Source organism: Lepisosteus oculatus, chromosome 9, assembly GCF_040954835.1.
Source record: "Lepisosteus oculatus isolate fLepOcu1 chromosome 9, fLepOcu1.hap2, whole genome shotgun sequence".
Classification (NCBI taxonomy): domain Eukaryota; kingdom Metazoa; phylum Chordata; class Actinopteri; order Semionotiformes; family Lepisosteidae; genus Lepisosteus; species Lepisosteus oculatus.
Window position 1 is genome coordinate 24,286,465 of NC_090704.1, and position 25,902 is coordinate 24,312,366.

General features: G+C 39.8%; 1 protein-coding gene and 1 pseudogene across 1 annotated transcript in view; one reads left to right on the top strand and one right to left on the bottom strand.

Annotated features, from left to right (window-relative positions):
• The window catches only part of LOC138241282 (deoxyribonuclease-2-alpha-like), a 129,345-nt pseudogene that overhangs the window by 34,997 nt on the left and 68,446 nt on the right, over positions 1-25,902 (top strand).
• LOC138241249 (uncharacterized) overlaps positions 23,968-25,902 on the bottom strand; it is a 28,933-nt gene continuing 26,998 nt past the window's right edge. Inside the window, exon 6 of the mRNA XM_069194365.1 lies at positions 23,968-24,305. Coding sequence (XP_069050466.1) covers positions 23,968-24,305 — 338 coding nt within the window. The remainder of the gene's footprint in view (positions 24,306-25,902) is intronic.

Here is a 25,902-nt window from a genome sequence, read left to right on the forward strand (position 1 = left end):
GGGATTGAGGAGCTCTTCTTAGTCTTCTTAACTGTCTTCCCTGAAGCTTTACACTGCTGTACACCTTCTAGACCCTGGACTCTTTGAACCAGATAATCTCCAGGCTTCTCTGGGGTCTCAGAAGCTAAGAAATATTTTTTCTTATTAGAACAAGGTGTCACACCAACAGCTTCTCCTAGGGAACGTGATGAGCAGGGCTTATCCATAGTGTCTTCTGGCTGGAAACTGTTTTCAAACCCACTTGGAACTGTTGGAGAAAAGCCTTTTGGAGACTTTGTCATAGGAGACTGCAGTTTTTTACTTCTGACTGTTCGACCAATAACAGGTGAAGGTTCTAACTGGTCCATTTTGGTGTACATGAGCTGCTCAGTGCTCCGGGTTTCCATATCAATGGCAGCTTGAGGAGTACTGGACTCAGGGCTGGAACAGTTTAGCTGAATTTTCTTTAGCAGACTATCTGTGACTCCATGTACTATTTCAGAAGAAACAAGGGAAACTTCAGAAGACTGAGCTCTGGGTGTTGCCTCTTTGTTGTGCTCACTACCGATTCTAATATCACTCATCAGCTCATCAACCTTCACATCATGCGTAGAGGACTCCATAGGTTGTGTTTTCATACAGTCTGGGCTTGAGGAGCTCTTCTTAGTCTTCTTAACTGTCTTCCCTGAAGCCTTACACTGCTGTACTCCTTCTAGACCCTGGACTATTTGAACCAGATAATCTCCAGGCTTCTCTGGGGTCTCAGAAGCTAAGAAATCTTTTTTCTTATTAGAACAAGGTGTCACACCAACAGCTTCTCCTAGGGAACGTGATGAGCAGGGCTTATCCATAGTGTCTTCTGGCTGGAAACTGTTTTCAAACCCACTTGGAACTGTTGGAGAAAAGCCTTTTGGAGACTTTGTCATAGAAGACTGCAGTTATCTTCTTCTGACTGTTCGACCAATAACAGGTGAAGGTTCTAACTGGTCCATTTTGGTGCACATGAGCTGCCCAGTGCTCCGGGTTTCCATGTCAATGGCAGCTTGAGGAGTACTGGACTCAGGGCTGGAACAGTTTAGCTGAATTTTCTTTAGCAGATTATCTGTGACTCCATGTACTATTTCAGAACAAACAAGAGAAACTTCAGAAGACTGAGCACTGGGTGTTGCCTCTTTGTTGTGCTCACTAGTTATTTTAATATCACCTATCACCTCATCAACGATCTCACTTGCTTCTCTGCTAATACTGGTCTCTGGTGAAACGGATGAATATCGGGAAGCTAAATGTGTCAGCTTGGAAATGTTGGTCACCATAGAACTGATTATGGTTTTGACCACTGTCTCATTTCTGGTGGCTACAGCTTTCTGTAGAACCTGTTGGGATCCAGTTTGACATAGCAATTCATTGTGAACAGAGCTGGCAACCTGCTGAATCTTGTGTGGTTCATGAAACACATCATTATCCTGTTTCACAACTGTTATCTCCTGGTTTTTGGACAAGTCCTGCAACACACTGTCAAAGAGGTCCACAGCTATCTGACTCACCAAAGACACAGACATCTTCCCTGGGATTTCTGTAGACGTTTCCTCTTTTATCAAAGTAGGGTATATCTGCAATAGCAGCTGTGTTATGATGTTTTCCACAGTCTCAGTACACACTAAAGTCATATTAAGTGATTCTGTTGATTTAGCCATAGAAATTTCCTGGAGCCCAACTGAGGAAACCGGTTCAATATTCAACATTTCTACAGGGACACTGAGTGGTTTGATTTCAGAACTGTTTTCAAGGTGGGAGTCTCTTTTCAGTTCCTCAGAAGAACTCTTCTCAATTTCTGATGTCACCCTGGCTGCTGGTATATTACCTATGTTAACAAAGAGCTTTTCATTTAATGATAGTAAAGCAAAATATCAGAAAGCATGAAACAAAAACTAAATTATATTGAGAAGTAACGAATGACAGGCATCACAAAATATTTGAGTATAAAGCTTCATGTTCCTGTAAAACTATTACATCTTGGAGCTCAGGTAACTACAAACAAAGAAGCAGCCATATTCACAGATACGTTATATATGGCTACTGAATATATGGCTATATTCACTCATTCTCTCATTCATAGTCATGGCCTACACTATATTGGTCTAAATACATCAAAAACTTTTAAAAATACAACAGATAGAAAATCAAGGTACTGTATATTTACATACAGTCACTACATTTTTTAACTTGTACTTCATAGCAACTAAAATGTTAATACACTTTTAAATGATTTGATTTGATTTCCTTCTTACCTTGATTTTCACTCTCTTCAGGTTCCATTGATAAATCACATGCAGCAGACAAAACATCCATGACAGACTTTACAAGCAAGCTGGAAAGCTGATTAATTGCATCATGGTACATCTGTGAACTGGGCACTGATGGTTCAGTACTTTTCTGTAGTCTGTGATCCTTGACAGTCAGAGACACTTTCTCTGAAATCCTTTGGGAAGACTTCAATTCCGTATTTGTATCACAGTCTTGAAAAAGTGAAACATCCTTCTCATTTGTGTCAAACGTTGGAGAATCGGGAAAACTGAGGCACTGCTTCAACAGCCTTTTCACTGATTTCTCAGTAAATGAATACAACAACTGCATAGAAAGCTCTGAGGACTTTGGATGGGATAAATCCTGAACTACTAGGGGGCTCTTTAAAATTGGATCTGAATTAGATTTGTGAGCTGTGCCCAATTGTACTGCAATTCCTGATTTCAAAATTAAATGGAAAACATTTTTGACAAGTTCTTCTGAAAATACACGCAGAGATCCACTCGAGACAAGTTGTTCCACTTTCCTTTCAATAGGACTCATTGTAGGACTCTCTGTGGAGGTCCTGACTTGGTCCTTAGGCTCTTCTGAAACCCTTGTCTGCAGTGGGGGGAGATTGTGCTTTGCTGTGGCTCCTGGTACTTGAGATGCACAGGACGCCTCTTCAGCTGAAAGCTTTTCAATGTTCAAATTAACATTATTGGAGTGGGTTTGAAATGCTATATTCTCAGTGATGAGACCAGCAGCACACTCTTGATTTCTTTTGGCTTGCTCTAGACTTGCTTTTTGTATCTGAGGCCACCGTTACATCAAGTTTGCCCATAATAATGTCAACAATACCCATGGCAACAATTTCAATGTCAGACACTGCAGACTCTGCACGGGCTATGTGTTCTGCTGAGAAGTCAAGCTTTGGTGAAATGAGAGGGCTTGGCTGGTCTCCTTCCTCAACATTGTCAACTGTTGTTTTCTCTGAGCCTCTCTTTTGTTCTGCAGCATTTAAGCTGTTTTGAGCTGTAAATGAATCTTCTATCACATTGCTTCTGCAAGGAAGTTCCATGAACTCTTGTTCACCTAGTCCCATGTCATTTGCAGTAGAGGGTTTCTTCCAAACACGGGACCGGGGAACTCGATTGCTTTTACATGTCAATTCATTTTCTTGTTCTGCTGTAGGTGTAGGTTGATCCTGAAGCTTTGATGAAGCATCAGTCAAGGCTCTATAGGGAGTGTCCCGAGTCATGACTTCTGTGTCATCTGTATAAGAATCAATCACCATCCCAGGCACATTTATGGGTGGGAAACGTTGAACAGAATATTCTCTACGGTTACTTTTAGTGTATTCTTTATGGACAGTGTCTTCTGCACTAGACATCCTGTCTTTCCCATATTGTTCACCAGAGAGGTGCATTGTTTCATAATCTGGCTTTAAGACCACATCTGAAACTTTAAGATTTTCAAATGTAGATAAAACAGAATCCACCAGTTCACTTGCTTGAAGGGTTTCTTCTGAGGGTTTTGCTCTTGCTCCTGAGCAACATCCTTTGTCGTCACCCCGATTTATTTCACTCCTGATTGTTTGCAATATCTGACTGCCAACATCCTTGGCACAGATGATTAAATTTGCCTGATTTTCCTGAGTAGTCCTGCTTTGCCTTGAGAAATCAACGTTCATTAACACACCTAAAGGTTCTGAATCTTCACTAAGATGCTTACGGGGTGCCGAGTTTGTTACTGACATGCTTTTCTTAGTCAAGTGTGGTTCACTAAAGCTCAGGTGTGAAACCTGGACTGAAGGAGGAAACATCTCAAGTGAATCTGCTGATCTCTGCTCTTTAGCAATTAAAAATTTCCTTGCTTTGAACAAAGACAGGCTCTTCTGATTCCAAAAGTGTTTCAGTTTGTTCTTCACAGTTTTGAAGAGTTCCTCAGTCATTGTCCTAATGTACTCAGCTCTTCTAGTATCAGTTTTAATTTCTGATGTTCCTGGTAACAGGGCTGTATCAGAACTTTCTAATTTATCTTTGTAGTCTGTTGAGAAAGAAATCTTCTCAAAGCATGTAGCGTAATGTAGTTTTTCTAAAACATCAACAACAATATCTGAAGCCAGTTCAGTGGTTTGCACATGAGAAGAAGAGTCTGAGGACATTGATTCTTGAGCATGTTTTGTTGCATCCGGTGTTTTACATACATCATCAGCTGTACTGTTTGGTTGCTCTGGGAGATGGGCAAGTCCAGAAGATATAAATTTTGCAGCTGCTTTTTCAATAATTTCACTTATTATCCTTGTTGCTGTACGATGGAATACAGAGCTGGAGGTCCTCGGCATCTTCTCTGATCCTTCACTTTCTCCATCTGATATGGTGCTCTCTCCAGAAGAGGAAACACTCAAATTGTCCTCAACCAAGTTCATGTCCATTTGCCCAATTTGCTGTTTTGAAGAAATGTTCTCAGATGACACCACCTTTGGAGGATATCTACAAATCTCCATTGTAATTTGATTAGGGACTTGTCCTGTTGCCTTATCAATATCAGATAATATGATTTCTTCAACAGGAGATATCTGGGATTTTGATTGATCTTGAATACTCTCCTCTCTTATAAATGTAGAAGCATCTCTCTCCCAGTCTTTAGGATATGGTGAAGGGCTTTTAATGGTGTCTAAAATATATTGCTCTTCAAGGTACTCCAAAACTGAAGTAACAACCTCTCTAGCCAGAAGGCTTTCATCTGAAGCCTTCTTTGCCACTGTTGTGCAATAAATCTCCTGGTCTAACTCTTTTTTCATTGCTTCACAAATGGCTCCAGCAGTTTCTACTGTATAGGTGCACAAATCTGAAATATCTGACACAGAATCAGAAAACACTGAAGTTTTTGGTGAAGAGCTGACACTTGAGCTCTTTGCATTGCTTTCAGCAGGAGAACTGGAACTAGATACATCTTCTTTAGTCTGGGTGAGTACAGATTTGAGCTTTCCAAATATAGTCCTTACGATGCCTTTTGCAACTGAACTAAAGTCAAAAGTATGATCAATGGATCCTCTTTCTGTGCTGCCTCTAGAAGTTTGAGGAGCAGCAGCAACATTTTTATTGGATTCTTGCAGATATTTATTTGTTTCAATACAATTCAGTGCAAACAAAACATTTTCAAAAACAGAATTTACAATGTCCTTGGCAATAACAGTGACCCTATTGTTGGGAATCTGAGATTTTGGACTTATGTTTTCCAAAATGGAGATTTCTGCAGCTTCTGGGAGCAATAATGACTCTTTTGAGTTACTCTCATGTAAATTGTTACCCGCAGGGGTGAAATCCCACTTTGTTTTTTCAATGATCTGAGATACTATCTGCTCAGCAATTTCAATGATTTTGGCTTTAGAGATCCCAAAAGCAATATCACTGTTTGCTCTTTTCATTCCCACACTTGATTCCGAGGAGTGAGACTTTAATTTGAAAGATGGGGGGCTACTGCCATTTGTTCTTTTCTTAGTCACTTTTGCCTCATCTCTCTCATTCTGCAGGGCATCAGGACTCTGAAGAAGGTAGTTCTTCTCCACAGATAAGCTGGAGGAGGGTGAAATCGTTTCTAAATTTTTCAGAATTGCTGACACAAAGTCACTCATTGATTGGTTATCGCCTGAATATGTTTCTTTCACGTCACTCATCTTATTTTCAGTATTTGCTTTGCAGAATTCACTCTTGACTTCTTGTAAGACAGTACTGATTATTTCTGTTGCCGTGACAGCTAACTCCGCCTCATCATATTGTTCTGAGTGGAGTCTCTGGGATTGTCCTAAGGCATGTAGGTCACCACCATGGCCACCCAGGAGTCTACAGGTTGACCCTGACTCAACAGCGCTTGTGAAAAAAGGCTGGAGTCTTCCAGAGACAACTTGTATAATCTCACTGGCAACCTCTGAGGCTACAGATTCTGTCTGTGCTTCTAGATTAACACGCACAGTCTTAGGGGTGGGAATTCTTTGCTTATTTTCTGACAAGGCAGAGATGACAAGTCCAAGAACACCATCCACAAGTTCAGTGGCAAGGTTATTCGATCTGCAGCGGGTGATCAAGACACCTAACGCACAACACTGGGGTTCCATCAGCTGAGCAGGAAGCTGTGCTTCAGTGAGGGCTCTGCTAAGGACATCCTGTACTATACGTTCTGCTTTTGTAATTATACTTGACTTAGTGATTCCAAAAAGGTCCTTCAAAGGTTCTGAGAGGGGCTTTCCAGCATCTTCTCCTCCATCAGCAACCACAATCTCCTTCGAGGGTGTTCTGGATTTTAAGCAGGGTGTATTTTTCCCTGTTTCTTCTCCTGAACTACCCGAGGACGAGAGGGGTGAAGGGAAGGGAGTGGAGATCCTGCATCTCGTTGACAAGAAGCTACTGCTCCTACTCTGGGACTGCCATGTGGACCCTGACTCAGTACCAAGCAGAGAATGAGAACTCAGGGTGGCCTCCTCACTACTGCTGAAGTAAACCGGGGACTCAAAGGAGCAGTGAGACACGCTCCTGCTCCTCTCTTCACTGTAAAGCGAGACGGCTGGAAGCAGCACTCTGATGATAGACGCTGCCACCCACACCACTATATTCTCCGCCATTTCGTTAAGCTCTTCCGTTGTTATCTGTTTTAAAGCAATAGTACAAAAGTAACAACAGAGTACGAAAAATGTTCAATATACAGTACACCTATCAATATAAGACCTACTTTTACTTACTTGTCAGGGTTCATTGTTTCCCATGTTAACATTTAGAAATTTGCAACCCAATTTTGAGTGCCAGCACAGACGCAACTAATACAAATATACTGTTGTCTATACAGTATAGTAAAAATCTATTATAGATATACTGTTGTATGTATAGAAAAATATATACAGTACAGTATTTCTAATATATAAATGAAGCAAGAACAACAGAATACCAGTCTAACCAAAGAAATAGAATGGTCAGTATTGCATATTTTAAGTGGATCCCTTAATTTATAAATAATTAAATGTGCAGACCCCTGTTTCATTCCAGAGGAGGCAGTGTCAAAGGGTTCTTTTGGCATCGAGTCTATAGTAGAAAGTGAAGTCACCCCCTTGGAACCTGGACAGCTTAATATTCTCTGGCAAAGAGGCGCAGACCTTTGGCATAGTGAAATATCTCTGCTCTGAGGAGTGGCTATGTGGCTCTGACGCCAGGGCAGCCACAATCAAAACATAGTGGGAGCTGAGCTGAACATGTCAGGGAAGGAACCACTAAGCAACAGCTAGGTGGACTAAATTTCAGGATTTACTGTACTGAAGGAACAAATTAACATATTTCTTTACATTTGTTCTTTAGTTATGACACTGTGCATTTTAACCTCAAGGAGCTATCTGGAAAAATAAAATGCACCCATTACATTCAGATAAGCAGTGTACCTTACCTGTCCATATAAACTGTTCTCAATCACCTTCCTTTCACTAAAAAACATTATGATAAAAATTAATTAGTGTGACATTGCTACTACATGGACAAAATACGAACTATATTTTGCAATATTAAAAAATGGTGACTAAATAACAATATATAGGCATCTTTTCTAGTGGCAGAACAATTAATCTATTTTAAAGCATATTCTTGTGTAAAAAAGATGGCCTCCTAACCACAATTGTGTTCGTACTTTTTCAATTTACCTACTGGATGTCTAAAACTTGCTTAGGTTTTTAACTTTAATATGAGAGGCTTATAAAATAAAAATCACCACAACAAAATAGCACATTGGAAATGATAAATCTTAAACTTCAAACTGCAACTGTTCCATAACACTTTAGCGAGTATGGTACAATCGTGTTCCTATGTGAAGCAAGATCACTGGTAATTTACATCATTGTGTTTTCAACAACAACTACTTGGTCAGGCGCAATGTATCTAACCAGTTTCATACTGGGTACTGCATAATTGACACATGACAAATACAGTTAAATTCAGAAAATAAATAGTAATTCTGCATTAAAATGTGAAGAAATATGTCATGTTTATGTTTGTACCCTGTTAACTTCATAGAGATTAGACCTTAGAGAATTTAAAGATTCTGTGAAACAGGCAGTTTGACCAGAGGTGCCCAAACGTTTGCATACAACTGTATGTTGCTGCTGCATCATTCAGGACAAAGCCCAAAATGCGTTTCCAACGCATTTGATGACTTAGTGTTACTTAGTTGTTACTGCCCTCTGGTGGTTGTTGATTGAAACATAACATCCGTTCAAACACGACCAGACATTTCTCCCACTGTCAATACTTCAGCAAAACGTCACATTTTATACTGGTGCCACAACATATTGTTAGTTATTATGATAGAAATGTGTTTTAATATGACTAATATATTATTGTTGTAATGCAGTATGATCAGAGTTATACATAAGTTCAATACAACAGTTTATTTTTGCGAAGGTTCAGTTAGTGTATTTTGACTGCTGCTCTAGTCATTGTCAATATCAATATTCAAAGTCAATGTTCTAGTCATTACAACAAAGCCAGTCTATGGTAAACTATATCTAGGATTTTGAAAAGTGCACATGAGCTAACACAACAATATGCACATGTTCTGTACTGTTAACAGACTGATTCATGCATTCGCAAAGAGAGAAAAAGCAATTTCACGAACTCAGCTGGGGAAGTGAGCTCAAAATAGAAAACAGTTGCTCTTTAAACATTTACGTATCACCATACTTAAAATGCTTAAAATAAAAACTTTATGTAAGCACTGATGCTTAACATACCACAACTGCAGAATGTAGGACTTACCCATCAGACAGCTGACTGATCAGAGGGACTTCATGAAACCATTTGGAATCAGTAGTCACCTCTTCAGTGGAGAGAAAAGAATTATTGTCGCATTAGAATTCTCATGGCATGCATAAAAAAGTGATCAATCCAATTAACATCCAAACAAGGCAAAAAACATGTATTTATTCATAGATACAATTAGGATGCTGATTAAGATTTATTTATCTGTTTACCCATATAATTTAAATCATTTTCACACCTTAGCTCACAACACTTTTACTGCACCAGACTGTGGCACAATGGCTGCCCAGAGATCCCCAGACTTAATTGGAACCTTTTTCAGCCTTAACAGTAGATGTTACCAAAGCTTTCAAAACCCAACACTTGTGAATTAATCATTGACATGTTTTTATCTGAATAAGCTATACAAATAAAACTGAATTGAACTAAACTGATTTTTTGGATTATATGTTCCATTGTCTTTCACAATATCTTTCAATATCTCAGCACCCACTGAATTTCTCTGCAGCTGCATTGGAAAATTTGTCAAAACATAACTTTTTTCAAAACCTTTATTTTTTCTAGAAACAAATGAAAATACTGACCTTTGGTGATTTTAGAACTTTTCTCATTACCAATGGTAACGTCTCTATTCTCCGTGCTAATGATCTCAGTAGAAGCTGTGCCACAAAGAAAACATCATTTTAGTTGAATAGTTATTTCAGATAGTTTAGATCAATAGATACTGTAAATGTGGATTACAGAAATGTTGAATATAATGTATGTACATGTTGTGGCTGGAAATTAAACAATCTGAAGATAATGAAGGATTCCTTCTTAATGTATTATTTTATGATACCTGCAACTTATTGCGTGTTTCCCTTTAAAAAGTTTTGATCTCAGTACATACATATTATTCTTTTCATACAGACATATGATTGAAAAGCTTTGGAATTTTGTAATTGTAGGTGTTTATTAAACAAATTCTACAGTTCTGTAATCAGTAGTAAACCTGAAGATGTTGTCAACCTGCATCATTCCTTCTAGCCAACAAACTAAAACACATTAAATTGTGAACTAAGTCATAGTTGTACCACTGCAAATTATTGGATCTAGAACCTTACCCTGTTTTCCAGACTGAAGAATCTCATTAAAATATTGCCTTTTTATTCTGTCTTGCATTTCTCTTTCAAAATCCTTCCTTTCCTGTAAACTCTCATTTAGCTTTTGCTGCTGGAGAGCAACCTTCCTTTTATAGAATTCAAATGCCTGAGAATGACAGAAAACCTTTCACAAGTGGCTATTCTTTAATGAAAAAGGAAAGCCTCTCAACAAAAGATGAAAAGGTCCATCTCATTGTTGAACATCTTGTTGCTAGTAGAAAACTTCCCGTCCATAAGGTCACTACAGGAGACTCCAATCTCATCTCAATCTACAGCACCCTGAAGCTGGGAAGCTGGGTCTGGTCAGAGCTCAGAAGAAGAAAGGCTGGGTCCGACATTACTTGGATGAAAGACTCTGTGTGTAGTTCAGAACCTTGCAGGCTGGATATAAGAGATTGAAGCAGCAATGTCTCTCCTCTAATGCTTAGGTAATGAAGAGGAGAGATCATCAACCACCCTCTTGGATCCTCTTGGGGAGATACCCCTGAGGGATACTTTAGAACAGCCAATTATGCAAAGCAGCATGTCTCTGGGATGTTACTTGGAATTAAAACCCACAACACGCAGAATAAATGCCACACAGGGAGGTGCCCAAGGCTGGAGATAAACCATGGGCTTTGGAGATGCAGTGCTATAACCATGAATTGGAGGCACCAAACACTACCAGAATATGGTGTTTTGGCACCTCTGTAGCATATCTTGGCATAACCACCCTAGAGTAGATGCACAATATAAGAGGTGCCAACATACCATGCTTATTGTGGTCACCGAGGATCCAAAGGTATTAGTTTAGGTTATTAATTTAAACCTATAGGTGCTCATCTTGGAAATACAACAAAATATAGCTGCAAGGTCAGTGTCAAGTCCAGAATTTGCATGAAGAAAAGTTCACCTTAAGAGGATGAATCCAAACATTCATTACTCCAGTACCTTTTTGTGCCTTCTAGCTCTGGTCTGATTCTTCAGCTGGGCCTGTCGCACCTCCCTCCGGGCATCTTCCTCTATTCTCATATGTAAAGCCCTTTCTCTGATTTTCCACATCTGTAGAGCCGTCAGTGAAAAGGCAAAGCCGATGAGAAACAGCAGAAAGCTAGATTGTGTTGAGCACTGAACAGCTACGCTACTAGACATTTATATTTATATGTCACCTGCTTATAGGTGGTACATTAAATATTGAGGAATCTGTTAGATCATGTGGAGCTGAATCTCTCCCCTTTTTACAATTTAGCAAATGAGGCCTTTGGGCATTTTTCAGCATATTAGAAGCATTCAGCAGCTGAATGTGGTCTGGGAAGCCCAAAGACAAAATAACTGGGAAAATAACATACCATACAGCAATGTACAGTGAGAATGTGAAAAAAAAAACAAAAAACATGATTAAGCTGATGTAGAAAACCGATGAGGCTAAATACTGTATATTGATAATGCCGGTGATCTGAAAGCTGATAAATCAATGAAAGGGGTGAATAAACTATGTGTTTCAAAAGTGAGTTAAGCTACAGTGTGAAATGTAGGATTCATAAAAGCGTATGAAAAGTGTCTGAAGTCTAAGTGTGACAATACAGTAACATGATTCACTAAGGGTATCCACTCTGCAAAAATCTGTTCGGCTGGAAGAGGCGTATACACTATAAGGTGAGATAATTTTTTTAATGAGCATTTTGCAACATAAATGCTTAAGTACTTGTCAGAAACACAACATCTTTTAAAACAGTTATGCTAGAGATCCTGTTATCTTTTGCTTGCTCCCCAATCATGCTGTATTTACAGAGGTGTCACAAGGTCACTTGCCAGAGTGGATATAAATGTCTCTAATCAGTTTAAGATGCAGAAGGAAACCAGCTATTAAAGATCTCCCATCCAGGTGATGACCAGGAGCAGCCCTGGGTCAAAATAAATCAAACTGTATTCTCATACCTCAGCCTGTCTGCATATCTCCTCTGTTTTCAGAGCTCCTGCCTGGTGCCTTCATAAACAACAACAGCAAAGAAAGCTTCATCCACAAGGCAATGTCAGACAGCAGCAGAGGAATTTGTGAATGTGGTATTTCCGTAGAGCAGATGTTCATCTTTTGGAAAACTTTGACTCAGTCAAGACTTCCACTTGCTTGCACAATTAATTAACTTAAGGCAAACCTTTACTTACAGTTGTATTCTTGACATCTAATGTTTAAACATAACAGTAAAATATTTACACATATTTACAGCGAAACAAAAAAAAATGTGATACAAATACAACAAATCAGGAATCCAAAAGGCAGGAACTTGCTGTTAAAGAGTGAGGAGCTTCTGTATGTTATTACCTGTCTCTGTTAGCCATAAACTGGTCTGAAATATTCTTGGATCCTTCCTCAAGGAGCCATTCCCTCACATCGGTGAAGCTGATATCCCTGGGAATCTCGTTCTGCTCCTGGAGCTCCAACAACTTCTTCACTATTGTTTTCTGAAAGCCAGCACAGCCTTTTAATAGAGTGCCACACTCCCTTCATTGCAAGGTTCTCCTAAGCACTATTATAGCCGAGTGTTCACTTCAAAACCAACACTGACTTTTTCCATTAGATTTTTAATTTGAACTCACACCGATAGAATGTGTTTGCATATGTATAAGAGTGAAGGCTGAGCTACTGTAGTTTGTTGATCTAAACATTTCAATTTAAGATGTATATCTTGGATACAGTGGTTAACCTTGTTATCTCGCAACACTGGGGCCAGGGGCTCTATTCTGAGCCTGAGGTGATTTGTCTGTGTGGAGTTTATATGGTCTCCCCATATTCACATTGGTTTTTCACGGTTTGCTCTGGTTTTCTCCCACAGTCAAAAGCCATACTATACTGGTAGAAAAAAAGGTTTCTAGGAAAATTGGTTCTAGAGTGAATTTGTGTCTGTGTGTGTCTTGCAATGGACTTAATTCTGGTCAAGGGTGTATATCGTCTTAAGCCCGTTGCTTTCTGGGATAGGCCCCTGCTCCCTGCAGCCCTTAGATGAGGCGGTTAGATTAGATGACGTGGATGGAAAGGGATGGATGGAAGTTCAAGTCGTTTTTCAGCCTTGTCTGGCAAAGAAGACTTATAAATTCTGTTTTGGACTACACACAAAAGCTGCCTGTATTAACATGTGTTTGGAAAAATACATTTTTTTGCACTGAAAATGGATTAAAGTCTACTGAGCAGTACAGATAAGCAGTGAATGCTCCGATTCGGGTGGTACAATTAGTGGTTTTCCACAAAGAAAAACATCCAGATATATTGCCCAGCCTCAATGAATAAAAAAAAATCTTTTTTTAACTCTGTTATCGTGAACAGAGAAGACTACAAGGCGACCTGTTTCAAATATTCAAAATCCTCACAGTCAAGTCTGCTTGTTGAATGCTGACTTCTTTCAAGAAGCAGCTGGATGAGACTCACAGACCAATTAGCAAGTAATTACCAAACAGGCTAAAGAGCTTCTTCTCATTCGTAACTTTTCTTATGATATGAAACCCATATCCTGCATGCAGAAAGGACTATATGGGCTATAAACAACACAAAGTATCATGAAAAGATGTACAGTATGGCTGAACTAACAAGAAGAAGCTAAAATAGGCTAGAGCAGTGACAAACATAAGCAACAACATCGTCAGCGTCAAAACACTAAAACAGAAATGAGCTTCATAGCAATTAGAGAAGAAACTGAAAGAAAACATTGAAATTGATCCTTAGAATACAAACACAGTCAAGGTAGAGACTTCCTTGAAGATGACATGATGACAGCAGTATATTCAAAAGTGCATAATGGAGAGATCTTATGGAAGCCTTCATCTAGAAATGTTACTGATTGCGGGCTGGATAAAGGCAGAAGTCTATGATGAAGAGTCAGAATCAGATGGACGGTTGTTTAAAAACATCACACTTACCTGTTTAGTCACATAATTTTTGTCATACTGCAACTTCACATTGCTAAGGTAGTTATGATATTGATTGTATTCTTTCAAAGAGCAGAGGACCTGAAAACAGACGAAACATGTTTCAAGTACTGTCTAGGAGGTTAAATGTTTTTATTTTTATTTTACAAATCTAGAGCACAGTCAAGTACTCTGTGTTTGAATATCTATTGAGCATAAGGACTTTAGCACAAACCATAGGCCTGCTTTGATTACATCTACTATTACATGCTTTGATTACAACCAAAGGCCTGCCCACCGAATACATCTATGCTGGAGTGCAGACATGAGTTAAATCACGCTACTGGAAACTATTACAGCTAAATGAGCTAGAACCTGGTCTATTTTTTTTGACAACACCTCACTCCTTCACCATACCAAAAAAGCCTCATTCTTTGCACAAACTCCAAACAGCCTTACTTTCTTCTGCTCATTGATTAAGCCTCTGTTCTGCAGAGACTCCTGCATGCCCTTGCGATGGTAATAGGTGCGCAGGTGGGGGTCATGGAGGCTGTTGTACTTCGAATCCAAAAGGAAACCGCGGGGATCAGTCAGAGTGAAGTCAGGAGATGGCTGGTGCAGCTGAAATAGAAGGTAAGTATTTTATTAAAACATGATATGTACAGGTAAACACAGATATGTATCCCCCTATGTTTCTGAACATAAAAATGAGAATGTTTTTTTTCTCCCCCCTCCGAAGGCGGTCGCCAGTTTCTTGGAAGACTACTCCAGAATCGCTGTTATCATTTTTTTCTACGTTCTTGAAAATCAAATTCCAATTTCTCAGTCATTGTAGCCAACTAAAAATATCTACATTGCAAAAAGACAGTAAGCACAATAAGCTTTAAGGCATACAGTACAGCTGAATTTCAATAATGTGATCAATATACTGCGTCTAGAAAAATATATAACCTTACTCCTGATGTTATATGCACAAAGATGTCAAGGGAAGACAGTTTGCTTACAGTTTAATCATTACAGCAACCACATTATACTAACACACACAGAAATGTGTTAATGTGTCCCAGGTATCATTTCATATTATACAATTTTACATGTTGGTTTACCCCTAAAAAGAATGAAAACCATGAATAAACATGTCATTTTTTACAATTTAAATGTTTGGATTTAAATAAGAATAAATGTATTCATGCTTTTCATTTTAGGTTACACTTACTTTCTCCGAAAGAGCAGTCCTGCAAAATTGAGGTTTAGACCCTGGGATTAACGGCAGTTTAGTGCCGACGGGTCTCTCCAACAGCTGCTGCTCTCCCTGCAGTGCATACAGCATGGTGTAGCAGCCCTGAAACACAGAACATAACTATCGTACCTCACAGAACCACAGCCAAAACGCCAGAAAAAACAAGCAGAGCTGATGGCAGAAATGATTTCATCTGTCACAGAGTGAAATAAAATGGGTGTGGGGGCAACAGCAGGTATCAAGGACAATGTTGACTTGAAGTTTGCATAGAATGACCAGTGAGTTCAATGAGGGTAGTAATATGTGTCTTTCTTTGTTCTGGGGCTTCCTACTGATCAAAGATGCTTGTGCAAACATTGTTAATTACCACACAGTTCAGAGAAGACACATGGAATGTCAAAACTGGCCTAGCCGAGCCTCAGACTGAGGAGGTGGATCTAGAACATAACAATTCTAGAAAATCTAGAATGTTCTAGAGCAATCTTACACCTGGCCATCTGTATATAGCCATTTGATCAATGAGCCCCAAGAAGTTAGCTCTGCTTACACCCAAAACTATCAACCCCCCCCCAAAGAAAGGTAGGGGGGCTTTAATAACCCCAGTGACAGAGCCAGAGCACACAGAAACAGAAGAAAAAGGAATAACCAATTTGTACCACAGCACCCAGGAGAGGGTTTGGACACCAGGGACTCTCTACAGTGAGCAAGGGAGGAAGGCATTGTCTTCCCCCCCTCTCTACTCAAAAAATTGACTCAGAGACAAATTGGGGGGCATATTAACAAACAGACTCAGTCAGGACTGAGGAGGATCCCTAAGACTACACAGAGTTTCTTTGCTATGACAGAAGCAGGCACACCAGGTCTCCAACTGGGGCTGGGTTTGGGAGAATATTTGCAGCTGGACTTTTCCTTTGGAACTCTGGTTTTGGTAACTGGGGTCAAATGGGGCTCTTGAGCTGGTCTGCAATATGTTCTGTGAGTAAGTAAGTACCTCTGGTGGATAAGTTGTAATATTTGTTCTGTGGATTAGGCTATGATAGATACTGGAATTGCAAAGTACTGTAATACAAATGGAAATTATGTAGGATGACTTCTGGTCTGTGGATGCACTAGTGGTTCTGGAAGATAAAAAGAACTTGTTGCTGGGGGAAAAGGTCTTTAGAATTGCTAGGTGGCATAATCAGCTACAAAACTAACTTTTAAAAGCAGTCCCTGCATTTAAAGGCCACGGTTCCTGACATATCTTTTTATAGATAGGTAAGAAGAGTTACCCTAGGGTGTTCAGAGGGCTAAATCAGTTCATAACATTCTTTTTTTTTCTTCTGCACAAACGAGTTGATTCTCTAAGTCTGTTTAGAGTTTTAGATTGGGAAGGCATATTCTCACCCAAGACATCTTAAGAGAACAAAAGAAAAGTACAGTACGTATATTCCCATAAAATACAGAAAGGGTTAACAATAAATTATTAACCCACGATTTCAGAAATAGAACACATAGCTGGAATTTTAAAATCATGTTCCATTTATTTTACCTTCTAGAGCTTTTAAAACAGTATTAGAAATATTACTACGAGGTGTACGTTTTTACTGTTTTACTAAACCTTACATTTTAAAGCTAAACTAATGCTGATTTTTTTTTTTAATTCACTACCTAAAAGTTCAAATATATAAACGTATGGATAGTACACTCACAGCTCCAGATCCCGGTTTCTTTCTCTCCATTTTTATCCCTGATATCGTTCCATTAATCCATTAATTAATTAATCTATTTTGAAAACAAATCCGTCGTGTTCGTGAGCGGTAAAACTTTATTTTGTATAATACGGACTTGAGCATAAACCACGGTATAACCAAAATGTTGTCTATTACGTCAGATCTGCAAAGCAGTTGCCTTATCTGACGTATCCAGCGTGTACAAGTAAAGACGTCATTAAAAGCTGCAGCAGGGAAGCTACAGTATTCGTCCCTGTACGGACTTGTTTTTTTATATATATATTAATAATTAGGTTTTAATGAGAAAATCCAGACAAAAGGGCGATGTCCGATTTAATGTTTAATTTGAATGTCGCCATTCTAACTCAAAGCCTTCACGGTATCAAACCTGTGTGGTCACACGTCCCAAACAGTCTGGCTCTGCCAGTGGAGCCGAGAGACCCCAAAAATATAACACACGGTTTGCCTTTTAATAATTTACACCTCTAATCCTTTGGGATGGAAAAGAAGTGTAGAAATGCAATTTTAATTATGGTCAATTCTGGTATTGTAGCCATATATAGTTATACAGGTCTTGTCCTCAACAACTCAGGAGCTGGGTTCGAGCCAATGCAGTGAGGTACGAACTAGGGTGGGAGCGGCGAGGGCACAAGCCCTAGAACCCGAATCCGTTACAATAACAAAAGGACAGACAATGAAATATGGGCTATTTCGAACTCGCAAATGTGAGATATAAAGAGTTACTAAGTCAGAATTCAGAGTTGCTAAGTTGCAATTCTGAGATACCATAGCGCGTTTTTTTTTACTCCCTGGCGGAAACGGGCTTCCATAGAAAAGCCTGGAATGCAAGTGTAATCCTTACTTAAGGGGAGCCGGCTTTTAGAACTGGCTATAGTTGCTCACGGACATAGCGTTGGCTTTATGAACTACAACTCCCATAACGCACTACTCAAGTTTACGTCACAGTCCCTACTCTGCCTGGCTGTGGTGACCTCTAGCGGGTCCCTCTCAGTTCTGGCAGCTTTACCGTTGATCTTGTGCACTCACCGGCGTGCGCAAGAGGAACTCATACACGGCTCCCTTTTTTAAAGTTTATTTTCTAAAAAATAGAAGAAAATAAGGGAGCGTTCCAGAAATACGTACAAGTCAGGTTTACAGCAGGCTGGTAGCAAGAGTCTGACTCCTACCCTCGTACATGTTGTTTTCCCCTGTTTACTATAACACCATTTAAACGCGACACAACATAACAACTCAACTCACTAAGAAATTAACTCACAACACACAGACAGTTTTCATCTAGCGACTTAACACAGTTAGCTAACGAAGTTCAATTTCGTCTCTGATAACCCGCAGAGCCAGAATACACTTTTGATACTCTTAAAACAAATATAAACGAGTAAACCTTAAACCGAAACTATGACATCAGTAAACATAAATTTACAGACCTTTTAAAAAAGCCTTATTACTTCAGATCTTACCTAACAAATTAGAAAGAACCATGGGAGAGAAAGTCAGGCGGACAGCAGGCTGGAAGCGAGGGTCTACCAGCCCGCACGAGGCGCTGTTCCCGATTCCCGTGCCCAGCTGCACATCACCTGGTTGCACAAGCTTGACTTTTCATTTTCATTACTATATTTTCAGGTTGTGTTTTTCATACCACTACCGAATAAAAAACATATTTTAGAGGAAGATGTCATCTTGATTAAAAAATATTGCTCCTTAAGCCTAGTCCCTTACTGTACTAATTCTGCCACCTACTGGACAAGGTAATAAATAAAACAAGAAGAAAATCATAGAATATAACACCCACATTACAGGCCAGCCAAGTAAAGGGTGTAAGATGACCAGGGGAAGGGTCATTCATAACAGGTATTTTCAGAATGACCTAGTTAAAATACTAGATATGAAACTGAGCAAAATGGCTGCCAAAAAGAATCAGCTGACCCGTATATGGAAAGGGTCTACCCTGAGAAACAATGAGACACAGCTGAGCCGCATCAGGAACCGAAATATAAGTGCCCCGGAGGCAGTGAACAGGGAGAAAGATAGAGAGGAAAGAGGTTTATGTGAAAGGTCGGACTAAGGAATAACGGACTACTGAAGGGAGAAAAGGTTTATGGTTTTTCGATTGCGGATTGGCTTTATTACGGACTTTTGGAACTCGGATCGGAACAGGATTAAGAGAGCGGATAACGGACTGGATTTGGAAGATAGTTGGAGGAAGAAACGCCACGAAACTCAGGAAAGAAAAGTGTGGTGTGAGTACTTCTCTCATTTGCATAAACTTTCCCCCGGAGACACCACAAGGGATATCTGAAGGACTGAAAAGTGCACTGATTGTCACATTATCTAAGGTTGTCTTTTAAAATGTACTTGTATTCCATTAATAGCATCTATTGCATTGCCCGAGAAAATCAGAAATTACTGTATGTAATTTGTTGGAATTGGGTTCCTATGAAAAAGACTTGTGAAGAAACCCAGCTGGGACTCAAAACCCTTGGTATCTCTTCAGAAGAAGAGAATGCAATGTGCCCCAAGCAGTATGATTTTCAAAACACAGATTTAGTACCAGAAACCAATTTGTAGCTATTTTGTGACCCAGTGGTGAATAGCGGAGTTATTCCAAATCCACTAGATGGCGGTTCCTGACGGTTGAGTCCAGCGTTCTGCGCATGGGCAGTAGGGACTAAGAAGCAGTGAGTTACCGTTAAAAAGAACCCGTAACTTCTACAGAGTCGTAACGGTAAATAAGGTGTCATTTCCCTAAATGAGTATAGAGGGGTATTTCATAGGATTGAGACAAGATTAGCAAGATGGATATTGGATTTTAACGGAGTACACTGAAGCAGTAGAGTATTTAGGCAACTACTCGGGCTGGGGATATCTGTTTATTGGTTTGTTAGTAATGGGTTTCACATGCTCCTTGTATTTTCTCTTCCTTCATTCTTTACAGGGACTTATGTTTAGCACCGTGTAAGTGTTCGCAATTGTAGGTATCGTACTAATTATCGTAATGTAGTTCTCGGTGAGGGCTGAGAGGTGAGCGGCTTATTTCTGAACGCGCTGCGTGAACCACTGCCGTATTTTGTGTATATAGAAATATCGTTATGTCTTTTATTTTTTTAAACCAGGAACATATCAGACCACATAGTCGCCTAGAAATAAAGAACCCAAAATGTGTCCTGTGCTAATTATTCTTTGCCAGGCTACATTTATAAGAACCTTTCGTCTTGTGTTTTAATTGTAATACAGTGTATTAAAATGCACAATGCTTTGGTTTTGGGAGAGAGGTAAGAAGGGAAAGCAAATGGAAGAAAAGTCCAGAATAGGCTTCTAGGCTGTAGAAAAAATGAGAATAGAATATGACGTATTGCAAGGAGAAGTCGGGGAAAAATAAGACCTTAAAAGAAATCAGCCTATCACTGTTTGCTGGGAGAATGGATGAATCCTGTCTAATGCTCAGCTGACACCCTGTTAAAAGCAATAAAAGACAATGTTAGTCCTCCGTGGTTAACCTACATTTGTTGTTGCTTTAAAACAGATAACGATGGAAGAACTGAATGACATGGTGGCGTGGGTGGCAGTGCCCATTATCAGAGTGCTGCTCCCAGCCATCTCCCTGTATGATGAAAAGAGGAGCCGGAGGAGAGTCTCCTAATCACCTTGCCTCTGAATTGTGGATGGTGTTCTTGAATGTGTCAACTCTCCCTTATCGGCAAATAAGCCAAGAAGAAAGAATTCCCACCCCAGAGACTGTGCATCTTAATCATTCTGCAGACTCGGAGACTGACAGTGAGACTCTACAGGTTGTCTCTAAAAGCTTGAACCACTTTCACTGGATGTATTGAGTCAGTGTCAGTCTATGGTCTCCATATTAAATGAGATGTAAGGTCTCAAATTGTGCTTAATGAGTATGTTTTCTTTAGTGTTTTAATGATCCTTTCTGGTAACCGAATGGATGTAGTGTTTTTTGCAATGGAATGTGCAGCAGCACTGTTTCAGGAGGATATACAAAAGGTAAAATAGTTCATAGCTCAATGGATATGACTTAAAATTGCAGTGGTTTCCAGTACTAAAACTAGTGGTAAAAGGAAATAATTCTATAAAGGTTATGAAGGCTTTAATCCATCCATTTTCTAACTGCATTATCCAATACAGGGTTGCAGGAAAGCCAGAGGCAGGATTCACTCACACCAGGGACAATTTTCACAAAAGCCAATTACTTGAAGACAACCCAAGCAAACACTTGTAGAACATACAAGCCCCACATCTGAGGATGAACTCATGGCCCCAGTGCTCTGAGACAGCACCACTGTGCCACTTCTTATGCTACTATATTCCAGTTAAATACCAGTGTTTACTGTTGCTTATTTTAGCCTGGAAGAGATGCATTATGATCATTTGATACTGGCAAATATTCTTGTAGCACAAGGAAAGCGGTGCAAACATATTTCCACTAGGGGGAACTGTCCTGCTTTGGCAAAACAGTAAATTTATGGTATATACATTTATTATTTCTGGATAACCACTGTAAATATAATTTGTCTTCTATTTCCTAAAACAATTCAATATTTCCCACTGTACTGCACAGTATTTAGCCTTTAGAATTTAATTTGCTCAATGTTAGTACGGTAGAGGTACTATCATTTAACAGCATTCATGAGATACAAACAGAATATTAATTCCATTGGAAGAGGGCCAGGGGAAGGGTCATTTATAACTGGTATTTTCGCAACGAAACGCTGTCTATACTACTGTATAGACCTAGGCAAGATGGCCGCCACGGATACCCGGCTGACCCGCTGTTGGAAAAGATATATACGGCGAAACAATGAGACAGGTGAGCTCCGTCAGGAAACGGAATAGAAATGCCACAGAAGCACTGAGCCGGGCGGAAGCTGGTAAGGTGAGAGCGTTTTGGAGGAACGAGAGATTTAGGAGTGTACTGGAAGGAATTTCAGAATAACGGACTATTGGATATGGGTTTTGGATACGGCGCGGAGAAGTGTGGACATACGCATTTGGGAACTTAAGGATACTGGCAACGGATTGCGGAACGGATTTGGAGAGACATACGGACGAAGAACACAGGTTCAGTGTGGTGTGAGTTAAATCTCTTTTACACCTATTTCCCCCGGCGACGCCACACCATATATTCAATTGAATCTTTCAAAGAGAACAACCATTTCCCTGCAAAACTAGGCTTTTCTCTGTCACTTCTCAGGTGGCTCTTACAATCGGCTGCCGTTAAATTGTGGCTGTAGGCATCTGTTTCAATGGAGTTTGTACTCCCTCTTTAAGTGTGATATTAGAAATACATTTTTTTTGCTAAAAAACTGCTCTTTACAAATTAAAGATACGGCTATAAACTAATATGACGTTTTGGTTGTGAAGCCTTCTTCAGGTGTGTGGAGACACGTATATTTTTAGACACATTTATTTAAAAACTAAGAGCTTTTTTTTAAATGGTAAGAATGGTAAATTGTGCCATGTGAAGTTCATTTTTCAGTTTCCACTGTCTACATTCCCGGGCACAGCTTATATGTGGGTTAATATTTACCTATCGGATTAGCAAAGGTTAAAATAAAACAATTGAAACAGGATGAGGAAATGTGCACACACTCCTCTGACATACTCATGAGAGAGAGTCTTTCCCCGCTTGACATGCTTTGAGCTTATAAAGAGAGATCACCCACTGGAGAAGAACACGACTGAGTGACATCACTGTAAGGTCACAGGCATTGAGCAGGTCAGTAAATCAAGACTTCAAGGGGAAACTCAATCCTACCCAACATTAGAGACATGCCTACTTTTGCAAGTGCCAGCTTGATAATGGTTTAAGTTCCTTAGATATTTTTTAACTTCAGCTAGGTGTATGGCCTTTGACTTAAAAATCAGTAAATCATTAAGGAATGCTGGAAGGTTTAATAGACTTAAGATATTCTTACCAGGTCGAAACACCAGCACGGCACTGTAACCTTATTCTTTATAAAAATGTGAACATAAACTCTCTTTTAAACTGTACAGGCCTATTACAAAGCCAGTCGAAGTGGACAGCTCCACAGAGTAAACAGTCATATAATCCAATGCTTCTATGTGCCGAACAGGACTACTAGTATCAATATAACGGCAGTGTCAGTTTTTGTGCTTGATATGAACTGCCTAATGGGGCCATGTAGTAACTGTACTGTATATGAAGATGTGGTGATTGTTTTTATTTAACCTTATCCACCTGTTGCATAGGTTGTCTTGTGTTTTGTAATACGTAGTCTGTGGTGTTATTGATTTAGCTAGTAAAAATATATATATTATTCATCCATTGTGTGGTTTCTGCGTAAAAAAAAAAACCCGCATCCACAGAAACAAAAATCACAGATATGTGCCGAACAGGACTACTAGTATCAATATAACGGCAGCGTCAGTTTTTGTGCTTGATATGAACTGCCTAATGGGGCCACAGGAATAATGGAAGGCAGGTCAGATCCAGCACTTTTATTACAAACAAGCCTTTAAAGAAACACAAACAGAATGTACTTTTATGATTTGAAATATTTGTATATCTCCCCCCCCATATATTCAGTACTTAATTCAAAAAATGTTTTTTTAGATGCATGACTTTCTCATGATACATATCCTTTCCAAATACATTTTACTTTTGCTATTAAGGTCAGTAGTGAATAGTTTAGGAACATGTAAAGGTTTATTCCATGCTGAAAAAAGAAAAGAAACATTTCAGCTGTAGAGTCTTCTTCAGGTGTCCGTTCCCTTTTCTTTTCTTCTCCTTTGCGGCCTACGCGTGTTGACGCACTACCTACTTGAGCTACTGCAGAGTTTTCTTACATATTACTTACCACCATTTGCTTTGACTTGGAAAAACTATGCAGTATCTTTTGAAAACAGCCCTTTCTTGTTCGTCTATTTCTGCCAGCCACGTGTTACTGGCAGTCCTCAAATGTGTCAACTACTGTGAGGAAGGCCTTCCACACTCCAGGCCTGCTTGTGCACACAGCCCCGCCTCCTCTTCTCGTTTGACCGATCTCTCGGTTCGTGTCCGCGATGCAGGTCCAGTGCTGACCCCCACCCTTCGTCACACACCACTTGGAGTGGTCCACCATGATGCTGAAAGGCCTGGCCTCTGGCAGCTGCATCGTCTTCACGTTGTACACCTTGTGCGCCACAGAGCAATTCGACGGCAGAGGCTGATGAAGCTTCCCCCAGCTTTTGGCAAAGAAGTCGTCTCCTAAATAGTTAACCAGCAAACCTGAATAGAGATCTGAAATGGAACAGTGTCACAGGTTCTATGTTAGAATCTGTCCCAGGCACACTTTCTACCCAACCAAAAACAGGAAGTGCACTAGCTACCAAAACGTCAAACTGAAACTGAGAACAAGTGAATGTGTATTTCTCCCCCCTCTCAGGGGTGGATGCAATAAGAGGTTCCCTTTAATGAAATCATAGCTTCAGTTAAGCATTCCTCACAGAGCAGTAACACTGAAACACAGGTAAAAAATGAGGTTTTCTCTGCAAACATGTGGCTCAACAAGGTAAAAAAGTATTGATTTCTTGCCTCTTTATCTTCACAGACTGTAGTCTTGAGTTTACTGATGCGGTCCATTGGGAACAAGAACACTATTTTACTTGGCCTGGGCTTCCAGATTCTGCAACTTGCTTGGTATGGCTTTGGATCAGAACCCTGTTATGTGCCTTGTATTCTGTAGGAGTAGAAAACCCAGGAGCTTTTCCTAACAGACACTGTAGGTCACAGATCATCAAGTATAATTTGTGAACCTTTAATATCAGTCCTATTCTGAGTTATTTAAAATTATTAAGCAGGTACTGTCACTATTAAACCAAACATTTAATCTTATAAACCTGAAATACAGTCGCTGTTTTATGCATATTTCTAGTTTGATACTAGTTTTCCTTCTTGGTTTCTCCTCAGGATGATGTGGGCTGCTGGTGCAGTTGCAGCTATGCAGCTATACCTTCCCAGCAGTCAGTGCTCTTGTATCCAGGACAGCTGAAGCAGACCAGCAAGGTACCCAGGGCAAGAAAAAAGTCGCTTTGTACAGAAACTCAGCTGTTGGTTTCTGTCATCCATCTGAAAATGAAAGCACTATGTATTTCTTGTACTTGTAATCTTGCAACTTCTCTGTTATGCCACAAAGCTGTGTCGTGAAGTCAGACAGATCTATTCTTTCACCCATTTGGTTTGACAGTTCTGTTTGAAAAGCTCATAAATATCCAATGCTCCATCCACTAAGAGAGAGCTCAGTAGTCTTAAGTGTAATGGCTAGATTAGAGGGCATCCAGTATGGTTCTTGATTGTCAAAAGATTGGCCTGTGAAACTAATTAAATTAGCTTAAGCTAGTAATTAGTTGTTAATACAGTAACTAGGAGTTTTAGGGATCTAAAACCCAGAAATCTTTTTGGCCTTGAGAGCTGGAGCAGAAGATCTTGTCTTGATCGTTGCACTAGCTAATCTAATGTTTGTGCTGTGCTTGTGCGTTCTTAGCTCTCCCTGCTCATTAGAACTGGCGAGACAGTGAAGAGAAGCACAACATGTTTGCAGTCAGTCAGTGAGGTTAGGTGCAGTTTTAGTCAGGGGGCTGTTCCATGTCTTGTCCTGTGCTAAATGCCAGCATTGGGGGTTAAGACTTTTTAAAATAAACTAAAATGTACCCTACATGTTTGTCCTGTACGTATCTTCATGTGATCCTGCTAGATTTCTGCTTACCTAAGTCTTCTTGTGAATGGTGTGTGGAAGGCTGACGGTCTCGTTCTCTTATAGGTGTGGTTCAGGGGATGATCACTGGGATTCGAGGGCTGTGTAATGGCCTGGGACCGGCGCTGTACGGGTTAATTTTCT